The following is a 16,290-nucleotide window of genomic DNA, read 5'->3' as shown; positions in this document are numbered from 1 at the left end:
AAAGCCTGTGTAAAGTTCATTTGTTTCAATGTACCGGTAGGCACCTGCGGCTTATAGACCGGTGTGGCTTATTTATGTTCAAAATCATATTTTTTGTAAAAATCAGTGGGTGCGGCTTATATTCAGGTGCGCTCAATAGTCCGGAAATTACGGTAAAAAGGACCTAAATATTAATCTGTTTTATACAGCTTCTGAAATATGGATTTAACCTCTGGAGTCATAAGGATTACTTTAATGCTGCCTTTATATGCTTTTTGGACCTTTAAATTCTGTCCACCATTCACTTACACTGAACTACACAGCAGAGATATTCTTCTAAAAATCTTTGTTTGTGTTCAGCAGAAGAAAATCATACACATCTGGGATGGCAGAATTTTCCATTTTGAGTGAGCTATCCCTTTTTGTATACCTTAGTAATGTACTGTAAGAAATTAAACATACTATACAATGACGCAAAGATATATTAAGATGCTTTTTGTTGGAACTTGAGTAAAAGCTATTTTATTTTGTAATATGGGGCAGGCATATTCTGATCTGTATTGTGAGATTTCAGTGTACTGGTTTAGCTTTGGTCTACAATACAGGTAATGCGACTCACAGTGGAGATGGCGTTAACCATGCCGTTAGTGATCTGGTCCTGTCTCATGTGCTTCACGATATCAAACTGAGCTGCTCTCTGCTTGGGGATGATCTGGTCTGCAATCTTCTTTAGCTCAGAGTTAAACTTCTTGAACAAATCCTCGAACAGCAGAGACAGGAGCTAGAGAGACAATCACAAACATCCGCTGTTACCATTTCATACTGTTATATGCTTCCTCGTAACATCAGACAAGCACGTGGCTGCAAAACTTGCTGTGTCTGACAACAAAAGAAAACCATAACCCATAATCTTGGAAGCACAACACTTCATCATAGATTTGCATTCCATTCATTTGTTATTAGCACATCAACACACACACAAAAAAAATAACAGTTAACGTATGACTTCATCTCCATTTTTTCGAATCCCTAGAGCCGCCATTTCCAGATACGTTTATTAACTTTATCTGGCTCCAAAAATCTCTCTCTCTCTCTCTCTCTCTCTTTCTCTCTCTGCCTTCTTACCCCAGATTTAATAAACAGGTGTTTCCGCTCTCTGATAAATTAGACCTGGACTCTTATTCTCAAAGTTCCTTCAATAGAAGCCCCTCCCCTTCTCCTCCACATTTGCATACATGAAAACAAACATCCTCAACAAAATTAATAAAGAAATTAAGCTTCTACAGCACTGCCAGACCAATTAGTTGAATGTCAGGGAATCATAATTGAGGAGAAAGGAGATTGGAGGTGTCAGGAAGTGTGAATGTGAGTGTAAAGCCCTTCTGAAAGGGTTTCTGTCACTCACTAACTCTAAATCACTCTGCACGCACATAAACGCATAAACACAACCCACCTCAGGGTTGGTGGGGGGAAATTAAAGGACTTAATACAGCGGTAATTACATTATCACAGTCGGGCTGGTGGATTAGCTCAATCGCTCCAGTCAAGATGGCTATTCTTTTGTCATAGCCGGGCTAAATTATAATAAAGAGGAGAAATCCCTGAGTTTGGCTGGGCTGAATTCGGGCGTTGTTTCTGCATATCTTGCCGCCAACAAAAGCGGGTCGGCTGGGAATGAAGGGGAAGGCAAAGGCAGTGGATGAAACAAAGAACTGGGAAAATAATGAAGGTATTATAATGACAAGCAGGGTAGAAACAAAAGAGAAGGTGAGGGATTGGTTGCTCGGAAAGCCTCTATCTGCTGGTGTTGGCTTATGATCAATTTCATAAAAGCCAGACAGTGTGTCTAATGAGAACACAGATGGAGAAAGAAAGATCAGTTATGTTAGACAAGAGCCTGTGAGGGAGGTCTAAAAAAACATGTGAGACAGTGACCATACGCAGGAGGTCAAATAAAATTCAGCATACAGTGCCAACAATCTCAAAAGAGACTGGCGGTGGCACACAGGACAAACACAGATAAACAAACATTATCATCATAATTAACGCTCTGAGCTTGAAGGAGCTGTCAGTCATTAATAACAGAATTAGAGGGGCTGTGAATGGAAAAGCAGAGATGATTCAAGGAGCCTGATGGATCAATTGGAGAGTGACAGTACACACTTTCCTCTAAACTGAATATTTAATGATTTTAATTTTCATTTATATTTGCTGTGTGAAATCTTGTTGTGACAGAAAAGCAGTTAGAGACAACAGTTGTGATAAAACAGATAAGGTTTGACTAACTGTGCAGGACATGCCACTGATGGGGGAGGGGGTACTTTTTGTCACATTACAACTTTGGAAACTACATGTTGTTCTGCAAAATTCTTACAAGTGAAACATATGCTGCTAGTGAGGTTAAGGTACAGATGGGTACTTTAAATGTAAATAAAATGCAACACTAAGTATGTACATAATAAGTACATTGTATCAAATGCTTAAGTAGATAGTAGTTAAAGACACCTAATGTAAAGTGGTTCCATCACTTTTATTGATAGATAGTACAGATGAAACAGAACTTTATGAGGAGAGAGAAGGAATGGGATCAGGACATGATGCAGGCCAGAATTAAACCTGCATCTGCGGCATGAGCAGCACCTCTCAATAAGTCTGGTGCATACAGTCTGTGCTAAACTATCAATGACTTTATAAAAAACTCGACAGTAATGGACTCAGAAATATTTACACTCAGGCACAATACCATAATGTTGCTGAACGTTTACAGTACTGTGCAAAAGTTTAGGCACTTGTGAAAATTGTTGCATAGTGAGGATGTCTTCAAAAATAATGACATAAATAGATTTCATTTATCACTTAATGTCAACAAAGTTGTTGGCAGTTAGGATGTTTGAAGCTTCTTGGAGATTTCACCACAGTTCTTCTATCTATTTAGGCTGTCCCAACTGCATCTGTCTATTATATGTAATCTCAGACTGACACGATGTTCAGTGGGGGGGGATCTGTGGGTGCCATGACATCTGTTGCAGGGCTCCCTGTTCTACTATTCTAATCATCTGTCTCTTTATGTAATCTCAGACTGACACAATGTTCAGTGGGGGGGACCTGTTCTATTCTATTCTAATAATTTCTATTTGCAAAAGTAATGTTTGGGATTCTAACAATTATATTTCCTATTGACACACTAAAGCTGAAGATATACATAAACATCTTAAGTCAAATGTTTTTGTGAAACATCTTATGTGCCTCAAACTTTTGCACAGTATTGTATTTATGCAAAAAAGCTAATATCTATACATACAGTGCCTATATGAAATCAAAATCCATTAAAAAAAAAATGTGTTCCAGTTTTATTTTCAAATTTTGCCTTTCAACATTCAAGTAATGAGGAAAAAAATGATTCCACAAATGTATAAAAGATGAACAACTAGACTTATTATACCCCTGGATTTAATACTTGGTAGAGCTACCTTTTGCTTTAATGACAACCATCATTCTGTTTGGATATGTCTTGCACCTAGATTAGGGAATATTTGCCATTCTCCCTTGCAGAAATGTTTGAGTTCAGTCAAATTGCCGGGTGAGCAGAGCTGGACTGCTCCCTTCAAGCCCATCCTTAGATTTTCTATTGTGTTTAGGTCAGGACACCTTCCTATACTTAAGCCATTGTGTTGTTTTATTGCTGTTGTGTTTATGGTCATTATCATGCTGAAAGGTGTACCACCTGCCCATCTTCAGTTGTCAAGGAGAAGACCACAAATTTTCCTCAAGAATTTGGGTGTACATGGCATGACATCCATTTTCACTTCAATACTGACCAATTTCCCGATCCCTGCTGAAGAGAAACTACCCCCAAAACATCATTATGCACCACCATGCTTTACAGTAGGTGGTGGTGTGCTGTGTTTGGTTTTCCAAATATAGTGCTTGGAGTTCAGTCCAAAAAGTTATATTTTTCTGCAAAGTGCAAACGAGACTTAATGTGGCATTTTTTTCAGAAGAGGCGTCTTTCTTGCCACCCTGTATGCAGGCCAGCTTTGTGTAAAGCTTGGGAGAATGTTGTCACATGCACAGACTGACCAATCTCAGTCATAAGGGCTGGTAAATGCTTAAAAGTTGCCTTTGGTTCCCTGATCAATATTATTCCGGCACAGTCATTCAGTTTGGAGGGACAGCCCGATCTAGGCAAGGTTTTAAGGTTATAATGTGTAAATACAGCTGGAAAAGTTTAAATAATTTATTTAAATTTCCAGGGTGTAATGTGACAAATTATATGGAATTTGATGACTTTCTATAGGCATTGTACATGATAATTCAGATTACATAAAAACAGTGTCAAACACAAAAGTTTAATTTCAATTCCAATCAAAACAAGATATACCTGGCCAGCCAACTCCAGACGTTTGTTTCCATAGTAATCTCGATCATCCACCTTGTTGCCTCCTTGAGCAAGAATCACTCTACGTACCATCACCGCGAGGTAGATACACTTAGCTCGAAAGTTAAATTCCTTCACCTGGGAGACAAAACAACACAAGATATCTCTCCATTGAGATAAGTCCAACAAACTGCTAACAAACGGTTTATACTCTGATTTTAATTGCCTTTCTGAGCCATATCATAGCATTAAGAAGTTTTAGTTCATTTTAGATTGACATACAGGTACATGGGTGAGTATGGTGGAGGCTAACAGTTCTCTGGCCTCCTCCATCTTGGTTTTCTTAGGGCCGCCCCACATGCGCTGGCGCCTCACTTTATTTCCAATGTATTTTAGTGCCTGTAAGTGAAAAGAAAAAAAGCACATGCATACATAAACGCAGAAGATGCAACCTTTAAAATACATTTAAAAATCTTATTGGAGTTCCTTTATTATTTATATGCATTAATAAATAGCCCCACAGATTTCCTCTGGCAACAAGATATAAAAAAGGAAAAGAATAATGTTTATTTTGTGGCCTCCATTAATAAAATGAAACGTATCAAATCAGACCGTTTAATCTAAAGTGACCAAGCAACCGCAGGGTTCACTGGCTCTCTAAAGGGACATCAGAGAACTGGATCCCTCCATTCTCCACACACACACACACACACACACACACACACACACACACACACACACACACACACACACACACACACACACACACACACACACACACACACACACACACACACACACACACACACACACACACACACACACACACACACACACACACACACCTGAGTCAGCTACTTGTTCTTCTAGAGAAGTCAAAGGTCACAGAGACTAGGCTTTTCCTTGAGACCACCCACTTTGAGTCACAGAATGAGTTTGAGTCAAATGACAACTACCACCTTTTATTAGCTGCATTGATGCAATGTAAAAACATCTTGCTTTGTTGAGATATGTGCTCTGCTGGCTGAACTCCAACTCAGAAATCAGTGAATACATTAAAATCAAAGCAGCACATCCACTTAAAATGCTTTTGTAAATACAATAAACATGGCTGCCCCTAGTGGTCATAGCAAGTCGTTTTTCACCTAGCTACAACTCTTGACCAATTTTCCATCTCTAATAACACATCTTATCTAATTGAGGTCTGCTCTGGTCAATTGGTGCTCACATACAGGCTCATTAGTGGACCTTTGATGAGGCCCACACAATGTCACTGGCATGTAAACAGGCATTCAAGTCTGCCCAGACATGGGTTGCTAGGATGCAGATATGGTTCCTTGCTGACCCTTTGTTAGGTCTTGTGATGACTAATAAACCTAAGATTCAGCAAACGGCATCTCAGGATGCAAAAACAGACTCACTCAAGTGTAACACTTGGTTTGTGGAAGCTTGTAAGGTTTTAAAGAGTAAGGGCTTCAAAGAGTTTCAAACAGATATTTTACAAAAATGTAAACTAATTTGATATTGCTTCAAGAGACATTTATAGGTTAATGTTATTGTTTTTTTCATGCACAAAAAAAGCTCCAATTCAAAACCTAGTGAGCTGCCTTGCGGTCTACTGCCTACATAGGCAGCATCCTAACTGAAATGGAATCTCATAAGTGACCTAGAATGCTTTATTGAGGCAGCAATTAATACAAATAGCATTCCTCACATGTAGTGCACAGAAGACTAGACTCATAACTGATTCCAACAGAGTTTGGTGTTTAGCATGTTACTAAGCTAACAAAGCAATATTCGAATAATAAAACATAGCACACTCACATATTGGGTAAAAAAAGTATTTAAAGCTGAAGTATGTAATTTCTGCGACACTAGCCCCATCAAACGTAATTGCAAAAATAAACAATGCTTTCACAACAGCTTTCCGAATACGATGCTTGTCTGCTGTTTTTCAAACCGTCAGATGCCCCCTACTCATGCCATTGGTTGAGTAACGTTGTTGGGGCGGATCTAAGCTGGTCACTCAAAACAAACAAAGGAAATGTATAGTGCCACAGAGACACAGTATTTATATTTTAAGAAAATTGATCTAAGCATGGCTTACTTATAGTAATCTCTGCATAATAAACTAGGATAGAAGTATTTTAACAGTGAAAAAGTTACATACTTCAGCTTTAAATTAGATTTTTTTTAAATAGACTTTATTGGTAAAACATTAACAGATACTTTTCAGTACTGAATGAATTAAGTATATGTATGTTGGCTTGACAATACTGTTTTTCTACAGACAAGGTTTAGTTTTTTCTAAATCCCTAAACAAGATCAAAATGATTCAATTATACTCCTCAAGCTTTCAAGCTACATCCAATAGATTTGACACAGTACTTCAGACTGTTCTGCATTGGGTTGCTATGACTTTTCTAACTGATCAGACTTGTGGTTTTCCCGTAACAGATAATCAAAAAAATCCCCAAAAACCCCATAGACTTCCATTACCGGAGATTTTCAAATGGAACTTTTAATCTAACAACAGTCTAACAACTTGATAATTGACCATAGCAATGCCTAGCAACCAGTCAGAACACCTTAGCAACAAACCAAAACATTCTAGCATTCAGCTAGAAAAGCTTAGCAACACCTATCCTAGCTACCAGCCAGAACACAGAACATATGATGCTGCCCAAGAATTTGGCAAAAAGAAGGTATCTCAGGTGCAACAACTTTTGGAATAGCCTTTATTTTTCAGAGTATGCTTATGATTTAAATGCTGCCCAAGTAGGCAGCTCTCTAGATTTTAAAACACAGCGATATAATGAATTAATGGGCAGTGGCGAACAATCAATTAAATAAATCATTTAAATGATGGCAGAGATATTGTTAAAAGGTACCTGAGTTTGGGTGAATACTTGTGCCTTCTGACACTCCTCCAAACTGGGGGCAAAAGCAGCCATGACATGTTCCTCTGTGCCAATCATTTGAACGATCTCCTGATCACTCTCCACTCCCATTGCCTGGAGTACAAAGTGTTTAGTAGAGGAAAAAGTTAAATAAAAGGAATGATTTAACCAAAAAAAAAAAATGAACATTCTGTCATCGATTGCTCCACCTCATATTTTCATAAACCCATTTGACTTTCTTCAGTGGAAAAAAAGCTATTTATCACAGAACGCAAGCTGCTCTATTCATACAATGGTGACAACGGCTCAACACATATACATATACACTCACCTAAAGGATTATTAGGAACACCATACTAATACTGTGTTTGACCCCCTTTCGCCTTCAGAACTGCCTTAATTCTACGTGGCATTGATTCAACGAGGTGCTGAAAGCATTCTTTAGAAATGTTGGCCCATATTGATGGGATAGCATCTTGCAGTTGATGGAAATTTGTGGGATGCACATCCAGGGCACGAATCTCCCGTTCCACCACATCCCAAAGATGCTCTATTGGGTTGAGATCTGGTGACTGTGGGGGCCATTTTAGTACAGTGAACTCATTTGTCATGTTCAAGAAACCAGTTTGAAATGATTCAAGCTTTGTGACATGGTGCATTATCCTGCTGGAAGTAGCCATCAGAGGATGGGTACATGGTGGCCATAAAGGGATGGACATGGTCAGAAACAATGCTCAGGTAGGCTGTGGCATTTAAACGATGCCCAATTGGCACTAAGGGGCCTAAAGTGTGCCAAGAAAACATCCCCCACACCATTACACCACCACCACCAGCCTGCACAGTGGTAACAAGGCATGATGGATCCATGTTCTCATTCTGTTTCACCAAATTCTGACTCTACCATCTGAATGTCTCAACAGAAATCGAGACTCATCAGACCAGGCAACATTTTTCCAGTCTTCAACTGTCCAATTTTGGTGAGCTCTTGTAAATTGTAGCCTCTTTTTCCTATTTGTAGTGGCGATGAGTGGTACCCGGTGGGGTCTTCTGCTGTTGTAGCCCATCCGCCTCAAGGTTGTGCATGTTGTGGCTTCACAAATGCTTTGCTGCATACCTCGGTTGTAACGAGTGGTTATTTCAGGCAAAGTTGCTCTTCTATCAGCTTGAATCAGTCGGCCCATTCTCCTCTGACCTCTAGCATCAACAAGAAATTTTCGCCCACAGGACTGCCGCATACTGGATGTTTTTCCTGTTTCACACCATTCTTTGTAAACCCTAGAAATGGCTGTGTGTGAAAATCCCAGTAACTGAGCAGATTGTGAAATACTCAGACCGGCCCGTCTGGCACCAACAACCATGCCACGCTCAAAATTGCTTAAATCACCTTTCTTTCCCATTCTGACATTCAGTTTGGAGTTCAGGATATTGTCTTGACCAGGACCACACCCCTAAATGCATTGAAGCAACTGCCATGTGATTGGTTGATTAGATAATTGCATTAATGAGAAATTGAACAGGTGTTCCTAATAATCCTTTAGGTGAGTGTGTGTGTGTGTGTATGTGTGTGTGTATATATATATATATATATATATTTGTGTGTATGAAAAATAACTTAAATTTCAGTCTGTTCCTAGCTATCATATGGCTTCAGAATACTTCAAATGCAATGCTTGAAAAGCACTACTTATAATACTTTTTTGTTCTTTTTGGATCCACTTTCATTGTATGGAAGAGAGCTATGTGAACATTCATCAAAAGTTCTCTCTTTTCCTAACACAGAAGAAAGTCATACTGATTTAAAGCAACATGACGGTGAGTAAATGACAGAATTTTCATTTTTGGGTGAACTATCCTTTCAATTGATATAATATTGTACATAAGTGATATAAGAAACACACTTTGTGTGTTTAATGCAATACAATGAGACATTCACTCAGGGCAAACTTTGTATTTAACACAAAAAATGTTCCTGTGTGTATGACTGTTGAAGTGGTAAATATGGTGTCACAGGGCTCTATGACATTTATTTATGCTAATAGAGGACTGTGGGAACAGGACTGGGTGGATAACACTGCTTAAAGGCCTCCACTGTTTGGCACTGCTCCAGTTTTGCAAGGAAATCCTGGAGGAATGCGCTCTGGACGCACAAGTGCAAAGCAAACAAGCTCAACAGCCGATTTACTCTCTGCCCTGTCCCTAACCAATCACACCCATATGTTTAGAGGCACGGGATGAGGGAATTGGAGGTAACAAATGCCATAGTATGAGCAGACTCTCTTATCTGAGCACTAATTCAATATACAATTCTGTCAGCTGCAGACTGAAAACTCTTAAAAAATAATCTATCCTTTTGAAACACACTTCAGACTACTTTGTAAAAAAGAAAGATAAAGGATAGTACGGATGTGTGAGACTAGCCAACTAGTTGACTAAACGGTTCTGATGCTGCAAGTCGATACTGGAATTACTAGTCGGTTAATATTTTCCTCCATTAAACTGTTCACCATTTTTATACATTTACGTTTGGCTTTATATTTTCATAGAGGCTGCACTTTAACTACGGTCATATTAATGTTACACATTTGAAATATAATTAATACAAATATTATTGAAAAAAAAATAAAGAGGATATCTGAGCAGATACAAAGTAGCATTTCACCTCAGACTGCATGTGCTTCTTCCCTCTCTCACTCGTGGTGTGCGCAGGAAAATGTCCTCTTACTAGACAAGCATACTCAGCAAAGTTAAGAAGCTATTAAATCACTTCGGTGGTGGTGCGGGAAGCAAATGGCTTGAAAGTCGGATGTTTTCACATTCGAGTCGTCTTTAAATCTGTGCGTGCTAATAAGTTAATTCCCTGCTGATCAGGCTTTCTCAAGCGCAGGAAAGCCACCTCAGGTGAGTCAAGTCCCGTCTTTCACCAGACCATGTTGAGGTGTTAATTTGGCTCATCAAAAAATCTATGCATTTGAGTAAGTAGCCAAGAAAATGACTGTTTAGGCTAAGAATGCTTTTTTTTTTTTTTTTAATCTGCTGTTTTCTATTTTCAACTAGGTGCCAACTGCTTAAACTATCTTTTATTCTGTGTGCACATCATGTTTAGAATACAAAAGCTTTATTGTAGGCTACATCACAGGCCTATTTTTTTTATCCTATAGCGTATTATTTTTTTACACCGTAACTGTTGTTTAACGTTCTTTACAAAACAGCGGTCATATTAGATCAATGGCTAATGCACGACGTGAAATACGAGCAACTTTTTGGCACATTTTCTCGCTTGTAGATTTGGCTTAGCCTACCTGTTAATTATTTTCAACAATACTCTGACTGTTTTAATATGATAAGTAACTTTGAATTGGTGAATTCTGTTAAGAATGGGCTATTTGGGTTGCGCTATTGGTCCTGCACTATTCATTCAATTGTTTTCAATAAATAAACCTGAATTCGCTAAAGGTGAATGCGTGGCATGTTCTATATTTAATGTACAATGATGTTAACGCAGGCAAGCACGTCACAGATAAATGCCCCCTTTCAGCGGTATTACAGCATTGGATTTGGAATAGATTAAGTATTTGAAATGGTCGCATAAACACAATTTTTTTTTTTTACTGTTTTCTGAAGGTTGGTTTCGTTTTAGAACAGACGACTCCAAAAGTTTCATATAAATGTCAGTGAAATTAGTCGTTCCGCACATCCCTAAATGATAGTGCATTACAGATAACAAATGCATAATCATTGATAAATTTGTATGATTAATAATTACATGCAAATCAAAGTCATGAATCATTGCTCATATTTTAAGGAATATAAACAGTAAGTTCGCTGACATCAGCCATTGTAAAGAATGGATACAGTTCCAGATGCTGATTGGTCAATACAGCCTCACAAGTCATGAAGAATAAATAAAATAATGTTTAAAAATAATTTTGATCCCCTAATATTTATTTTTTAGTAAATGATTTAACATAGCAATAATTCATTCCTTATTGCTTACCTAAATATTCTCCATGTTAAATAAGTACAATCAACTAGTTTCAAATCTATTAAATCCCAGCAAATTAGTAATGCTGGTTTAAAGCTAAAGTACCATCACATTATCTCACTGTCACTGTGTGCCATCTGCTGGTTAATCACAGGCCTCATCACTAAATATAGATGTGTGCCATGAGCTAATCCAAAATGCAAAAGTTTCTCAACCAACACAAATAGGTTATTTTACCATTGTCTTAAAGGAATAGTTCACCCAAAAATGAAAATTCTCTCATCATTTACTCACCCACAAGCCATCCCAGATGTGTATGACTTTCTTTCTTCTGCAGAACACAAATTAAGATTTTTAGAAGAATAGTTCAGCTTTGTAGGTCCATGCAATGCAAGTGAATGGTGACCAGATCTTTGAAGCTCCAAAAAGCACAAAGTCCACATAAAAGTAATCCATAAGACTCCAGTGATTAGAAAGTCATACACATCTGGAATGGCCTGAATGTGTTAATGAGAGCCTCTTCATTTTTGAGTGAACTATTCCTTTAATGCAAATTCTCACCTTAAAGATGATAACAATGGGTGCGTCTTCAGAGAGCGTATTGTGCTTCAGGTAAAAACGGCCCTGTTTTACAATCATGTTGGTTCTGCTCTTCTTCTCATGAGTAGAGCTACAAACCAGAGACAAAAGAAAGGGAGATGGATGAGGACATGGCTGGAGCTTTAAAAGGTGAAATTAATGTTTTTTTTTTTTTAATACAACTAATTTAATTTGTTTGTAATTAAGCACTTTGAGCTACTTGGACTTCAGGCTTGGATAAGCTCTAGTTTATTACTATAACTATTTTAGACAAGCCATTCCAGCACCTGGTGACTGAGGCTCCCACAGCACCCTTGCGATCTTGCTCAACAATGATGCGGTTCTTGGACAACTGCTCCTGAATAAGAATGACCTTTTCTTGCCCTTTAACAATGAAATAACCACCTGCACACAGACAAACATATTAACATTTGAGGAAAACATATGCCGTGCTCCTGCTCATTTGAAAGTATCTGCTTGAAACAATGGCTCATTAGATAAACAATTAAATGTCACTGATACAGTCTGAGAGGCTGTGTGATAATCTACCTGGATCTAGAGGGCATTCATTTAGCTTAGAAAACTCCATGTGGGTCTTTCCTGTCAAGACACAATTGGAGCTTCGCAGCATTATTGGCATCCTAAAAAATTACAAATAAAGAATAAATAGGTGTATATGTATTTTTGTATTCCTGGGGTAAAGGAAGCAAGGGTTTCAGCCCAAATAGAAGTACCTTCCAATGGGGAGGGCGTTCCGGATGATTCTCTGGCTGCCTCTGGTGTATTCAATGTCCACAGTGATAGGAGCAGAGTATGTCATGTCTCTTAGACGACACTAGAAGGACAAAACATGGCAATGAGCCAAGTCCACTGTCTGGATCCAGTTTCCTTTTTCTTCTTCTTTCAGAGGACTTACAATTTAGCATTAAGTTAAATAGCATCATTGCACCCATTAGGCCACAGAGCGTTTACCTCATGTGGTGACACTGGTCTGGTTACATTGAAGCTTTCTTCTACATCAGGCATGCCAACATAGATATTGAGGTATCTAGGGATGGATGACATATACCATGTGACGAAATGTTAAACAAAAATTAAATACATTTTTAAGGCTTTTATGTATTTGAATACAAGTCTATTTGAACAGCATCCTCACTTCAGATACCACATCGGGTCAGCATCACTTGTGATCTTTTCATTAGCCTTCATGATCTTTTTTATCTGCAAGGATTAGCAAACATTAGGATGAATCTACAAAAGCATTTAGTCCATGTCTTCTAATGTTGTGGGTACAAAAATAGTTCACTGTCTGTCACTGAAACCACAACAGACAAGAAGTGTATTGCATTTACAAAATGTGTAAAAAGCTGTTTAAAATAATGTGTTACAGTGTTACAAAAAATCTACAAACCTCTACATTGATGAAGTAATTGAAGGAATCAATGTGCTGCTTTACTAAACCTTTAACCTAGAAAAATAACATTTTATTCAGTATTATGAATACAATAAACAGCAAATCCACTAAAGCAACATTAATTTTAGTGGAGGACAAGATTGAATGGACAGTGCACAGAAGTTTTTGTGATATAGCCATTTTTTTAATTCTATATGAATGAGGGAAAGTGTATCTATTTTGCAGTTCCCATAATAGTTTTGTGATGTGAAAACATATTTTCAATTAAAAATATTGTCCATGTAGTCTCTCAATCAAATTATATGAGGACATAAATACTGCATGCCATGTACTGTATAATTATTATTTTAAGTCATACTGCAGAACACTGCTTGACATAACATATCAACTATCCAGAGCTGTTGACAGATCATATTTATCATGATGATGTGATGATTATCATTATGACCATTTGCATATTTACCTTTAAAAAGGCTGGAAGCAGCTTCCACTTTTCCTGCAATACAGACAAGAGAGAAATGACCATGCAACATCTCCCAATTATCCATTAACGCATAATGATAATGGCATTTACATCTCGGGTAAGTGGGGCTCTCTGATAGAGCATGATGACAGTGACATCACTCTCCGCAGTCAGTCATGCCACCGTTCACTCACCTCGACAGTGTCAACAGGAGCAGCGAGCTGCTGGGGAGTCATCGCCCCAAACTCCTCTTGCAGCATTTCTCAGATATGTTGTGATGGCAATGAACCGCGGGTGTAAACGATTTCATACAATCTAGCAAACTATTATACACGCCGCAGTCCACATGAAAAACACTATAAACGGAAGTTAACGCTACACGTGAAAGTGTGAGGTGTAACATGAAAAGCAGACCGGGCAGAAACGTGTGCTCACATATTGCTCTGTCACCAACGTTGAACTTCTTAAAGGGACAGTACATCCAAAAATGAACGGTGCTGTTCAGGTTGTTCAGAAAACAAAAAACAAGACGCAACGCAACGAACAGAACGCTGATGTCTCAAGACGCAATTTAACAGCTGAAATTATTTTTGATTCATACGGAGCATAAACATTTTAAAAAAATTAAAAGACTCAAAATCCAGACTCAAATCCTATGATTAACTTTTTTTCTGTGGAACACAGAAATAGGTGATTTTGAAATGTGAAACTTGTAATTTTATAATCTGTTAATTCTTCATGTTTTATTTAAGATGTATATAAATCGTTTCAATCGTTGATAATCCGGATTACAGGGTTAACAGCACTTTGTCATGGAAACAAAGTTATAACTGGATACCCTGATAGCAAGGAGACGTCATTCAACGTCTATTTTTAGTTGTAAATGTCGTGTTCGTTTTTGAGGAGACGAAGTCAAGTTTTCAAGGTAAAAATTGTATTTATTAACAAGAAAGAATAAGTACAATAATCATTTATCATTTGTTAGCAGGCATACATTGTTTAAGATTTGTCACACTGATTAAGATTGTAACACTGTGATGTCCCTGAGTCGTGTGATTTAATTGGTTCTCCCCTTACTAATTGATAATTAGTATCGCTATAAAATGCTGTGTGTAATTTGCTCAAGGGCTCATTGGGATAGCTCCATGTCTTAGGAGTGGCTGGCCCAGTGAGACCTCTTCAATTTATCTTCATGCTTTTCTTACCGTGTAGCGTAAAGTATTGAATAATTATATTAATGCTGTGTTTTCCCTTTGTTAACCTTAGACCCATGTTACCATCCATGGTTGTGGTGGTTTATGCTTACTGACAATAAAACCATTCTCTTTTGAGTTTACTAAGACCTGTTGTCAGACTCTCCTTTTTATGTTGCGGCTTGTAACGAGCCAGTCGTGACAAACACACAACATAAACCATTATTTGGTTGGTACATCAGAACGTTTTTATGTCGAAAATAGAACATATTCAACGTCGGAATGAGGGTGATTCATCAAGATGTACCGCCGACCGATTTGGTCGAAATCGTAACGTTTGTTCTGTGTTGAAACTTGGTTAGAGAAAGAGTTTTGCACGTGCATGTTTTTGAATCTTCACCAGGCCAACTGTCAGAGGACGCATCATTAGAAAAAGGTAAGCATGAATGCACTTTTATTCATCATTTTACACAAAGTTTTGTCAGTCTATCATTGAATATCACTTTAGATTTGAATTGTTTTATCCCTCAGTGTTTTAAAAACATTCCCGCTTGGTCATTTTTTTAAGTAAATGACCACGGTAAAGATAGTTTGCGGTTTGAAATTCAGATTTCGATTAGCCATAAATCAGCTCACATGTAAATAATGTTGCATGTTATTCTTCATGATTTGTCAATTCAGATGACATCATCATCTGCTCTGCAATGGGTCGTTTAAATTGTATGACTCTTCATTTTCTAATGCAAATAGCTCCAAAATTTGAACACCTAGAAGACTGAAACCACTGAAGCATTTGCATGTTTCCAATTATCATGGTATAAATATTGGGACGGTTGTACTTATGTCTTTGCATTATTAGGAGGGTTATTCCTTATATGTCCAATTTTGGATAGGTCTCTTTGATAAATTGAGAGAGGACGGGCACTTCCCAGACACTTTTTTGGACAAAACCTTGGTTCAGTTTTGTTTTCTTCACAAAATCCATGTGAGTTTATCTCAGTAATTGCCTGATAGATTAAACATTTTTAATTCATACATATAGAGGGGATTGTTATCATCGTTTTGTTGGCTTAATAATGCTTAAATTGATACTGACATAAAACAGTTATAAAACGAGTCTAACTATGTCAAATGATAAAGGAATAATATGTGTGGTTAAAACCATGCATTGTCATGAATTATTAAAATCTTAATATAAAAATATTGTAGCTGAGTGATTTGAGAAAAACTCAAGAGTTTGTGTACTGTGGCTAAATTGGTTAGGAATCAAGCCTCAACAGAACCAGATATTACGTCACAGCACAAGAGTAATGACTTCATGAATTTATTTACAGATAAAATTGAAATAATCATAAATAAATAAATTATGCAATCATCTGTCATAGCACCTCAGAAAAAAAGT

At 37.7% G+C, this 16,290-nt stretch overlaps 1 protein-coding gene across 1 annotated transcript in view; it reads right to left on the bottom strand.

The window, feature by feature from the left end:
- LOC127661696 (DNA-directed RNA polymerase III subunit RPC2) overlaps nucleotides 1-14,073 on the bottom strand; it is a 32,979-nt gene extending 18,906 nt beyond the window's left edge. The window contains exons 1-13 of the mRNA XM_052152527.1: nucleotides 13,890-14,073; nucleotides 13,696-13,728; nucleotides 13,230-13,286; nucleotides 12,975-13,039; nucleotides 12,791-12,866; nucleotides 12,553-12,653; nucleotides 12,368-12,459; nucleotides 12,106-12,223; nucleotides 11,801-11,909; nucleotides 7,249-7,371; nucleotides 4,640-4,756; nucleotides 4,361-4,495; nucleotides 599-760 (exon numbers count right to left, since the gene is read on the bottom strand). Of these exons, the coding sequence (XP_052008487.1) occupies nucleotides 599-760; nucleotides 4,361-4,495; nucleotides 4,640-4,756; nucleotides 7,249-7,371; nucleotides 11,801-11,909; nucleotides 12,106-12,223; nucleotides 12,368-12,459; nucleotides 12,553-12,653; nucleotides 12,791-12,866; nucleotides 12,975-13,039; nucleotides 13,230-13,286; nucleotides 13,696-13,728; nucleotides 13,890-13,955 (1,254 nt within the window). The 5' untranslated portion in view covers nucleotides 13,956-14,073. The remainder of the gene's footprint in view (nucleotides 1-598; nucleotides 761-4,360; nucleotides 4,496-4,639; nucleotides 4,757-7,248; nucleotides 7,372-11,800; nucleotides 11,910-12,105; nucleotides 12,224-12,367; nucleotides 12,460-12,552; nucleotides 12,654-12,790; nucleotides 12,867-12,974; nucleotides 13,040-13,229; nucleotides 13,287-13,695; nucleotides 13,729-13,889) is intronic.
- Nucleotides 14,074-16,290: the final 2,217 nt, after the last annotated feature.

Source organism: Xyrauchen texanus, chromosome 21 (genome assembly GCF_025860055.1).
Source record: "Xyrauchen texanus isolate HMW12.3.18 chromosome 21, RBS_HiC_50CHRs, whole genome shotgun sequence".
Taxonomy (NCBI): domain Eukaryota; kingdom Metazoa; phylum Chordata; class Actinopteri; order Cypriniformes; family Catostomidae; genus Xyrauchen; species Xyrauchen texanus.
The sequence above is the reverse complement of the archived record's forward strand: the minus strand, read 5'-3'. Positions and strand labels throughout refer to the sequence as shown.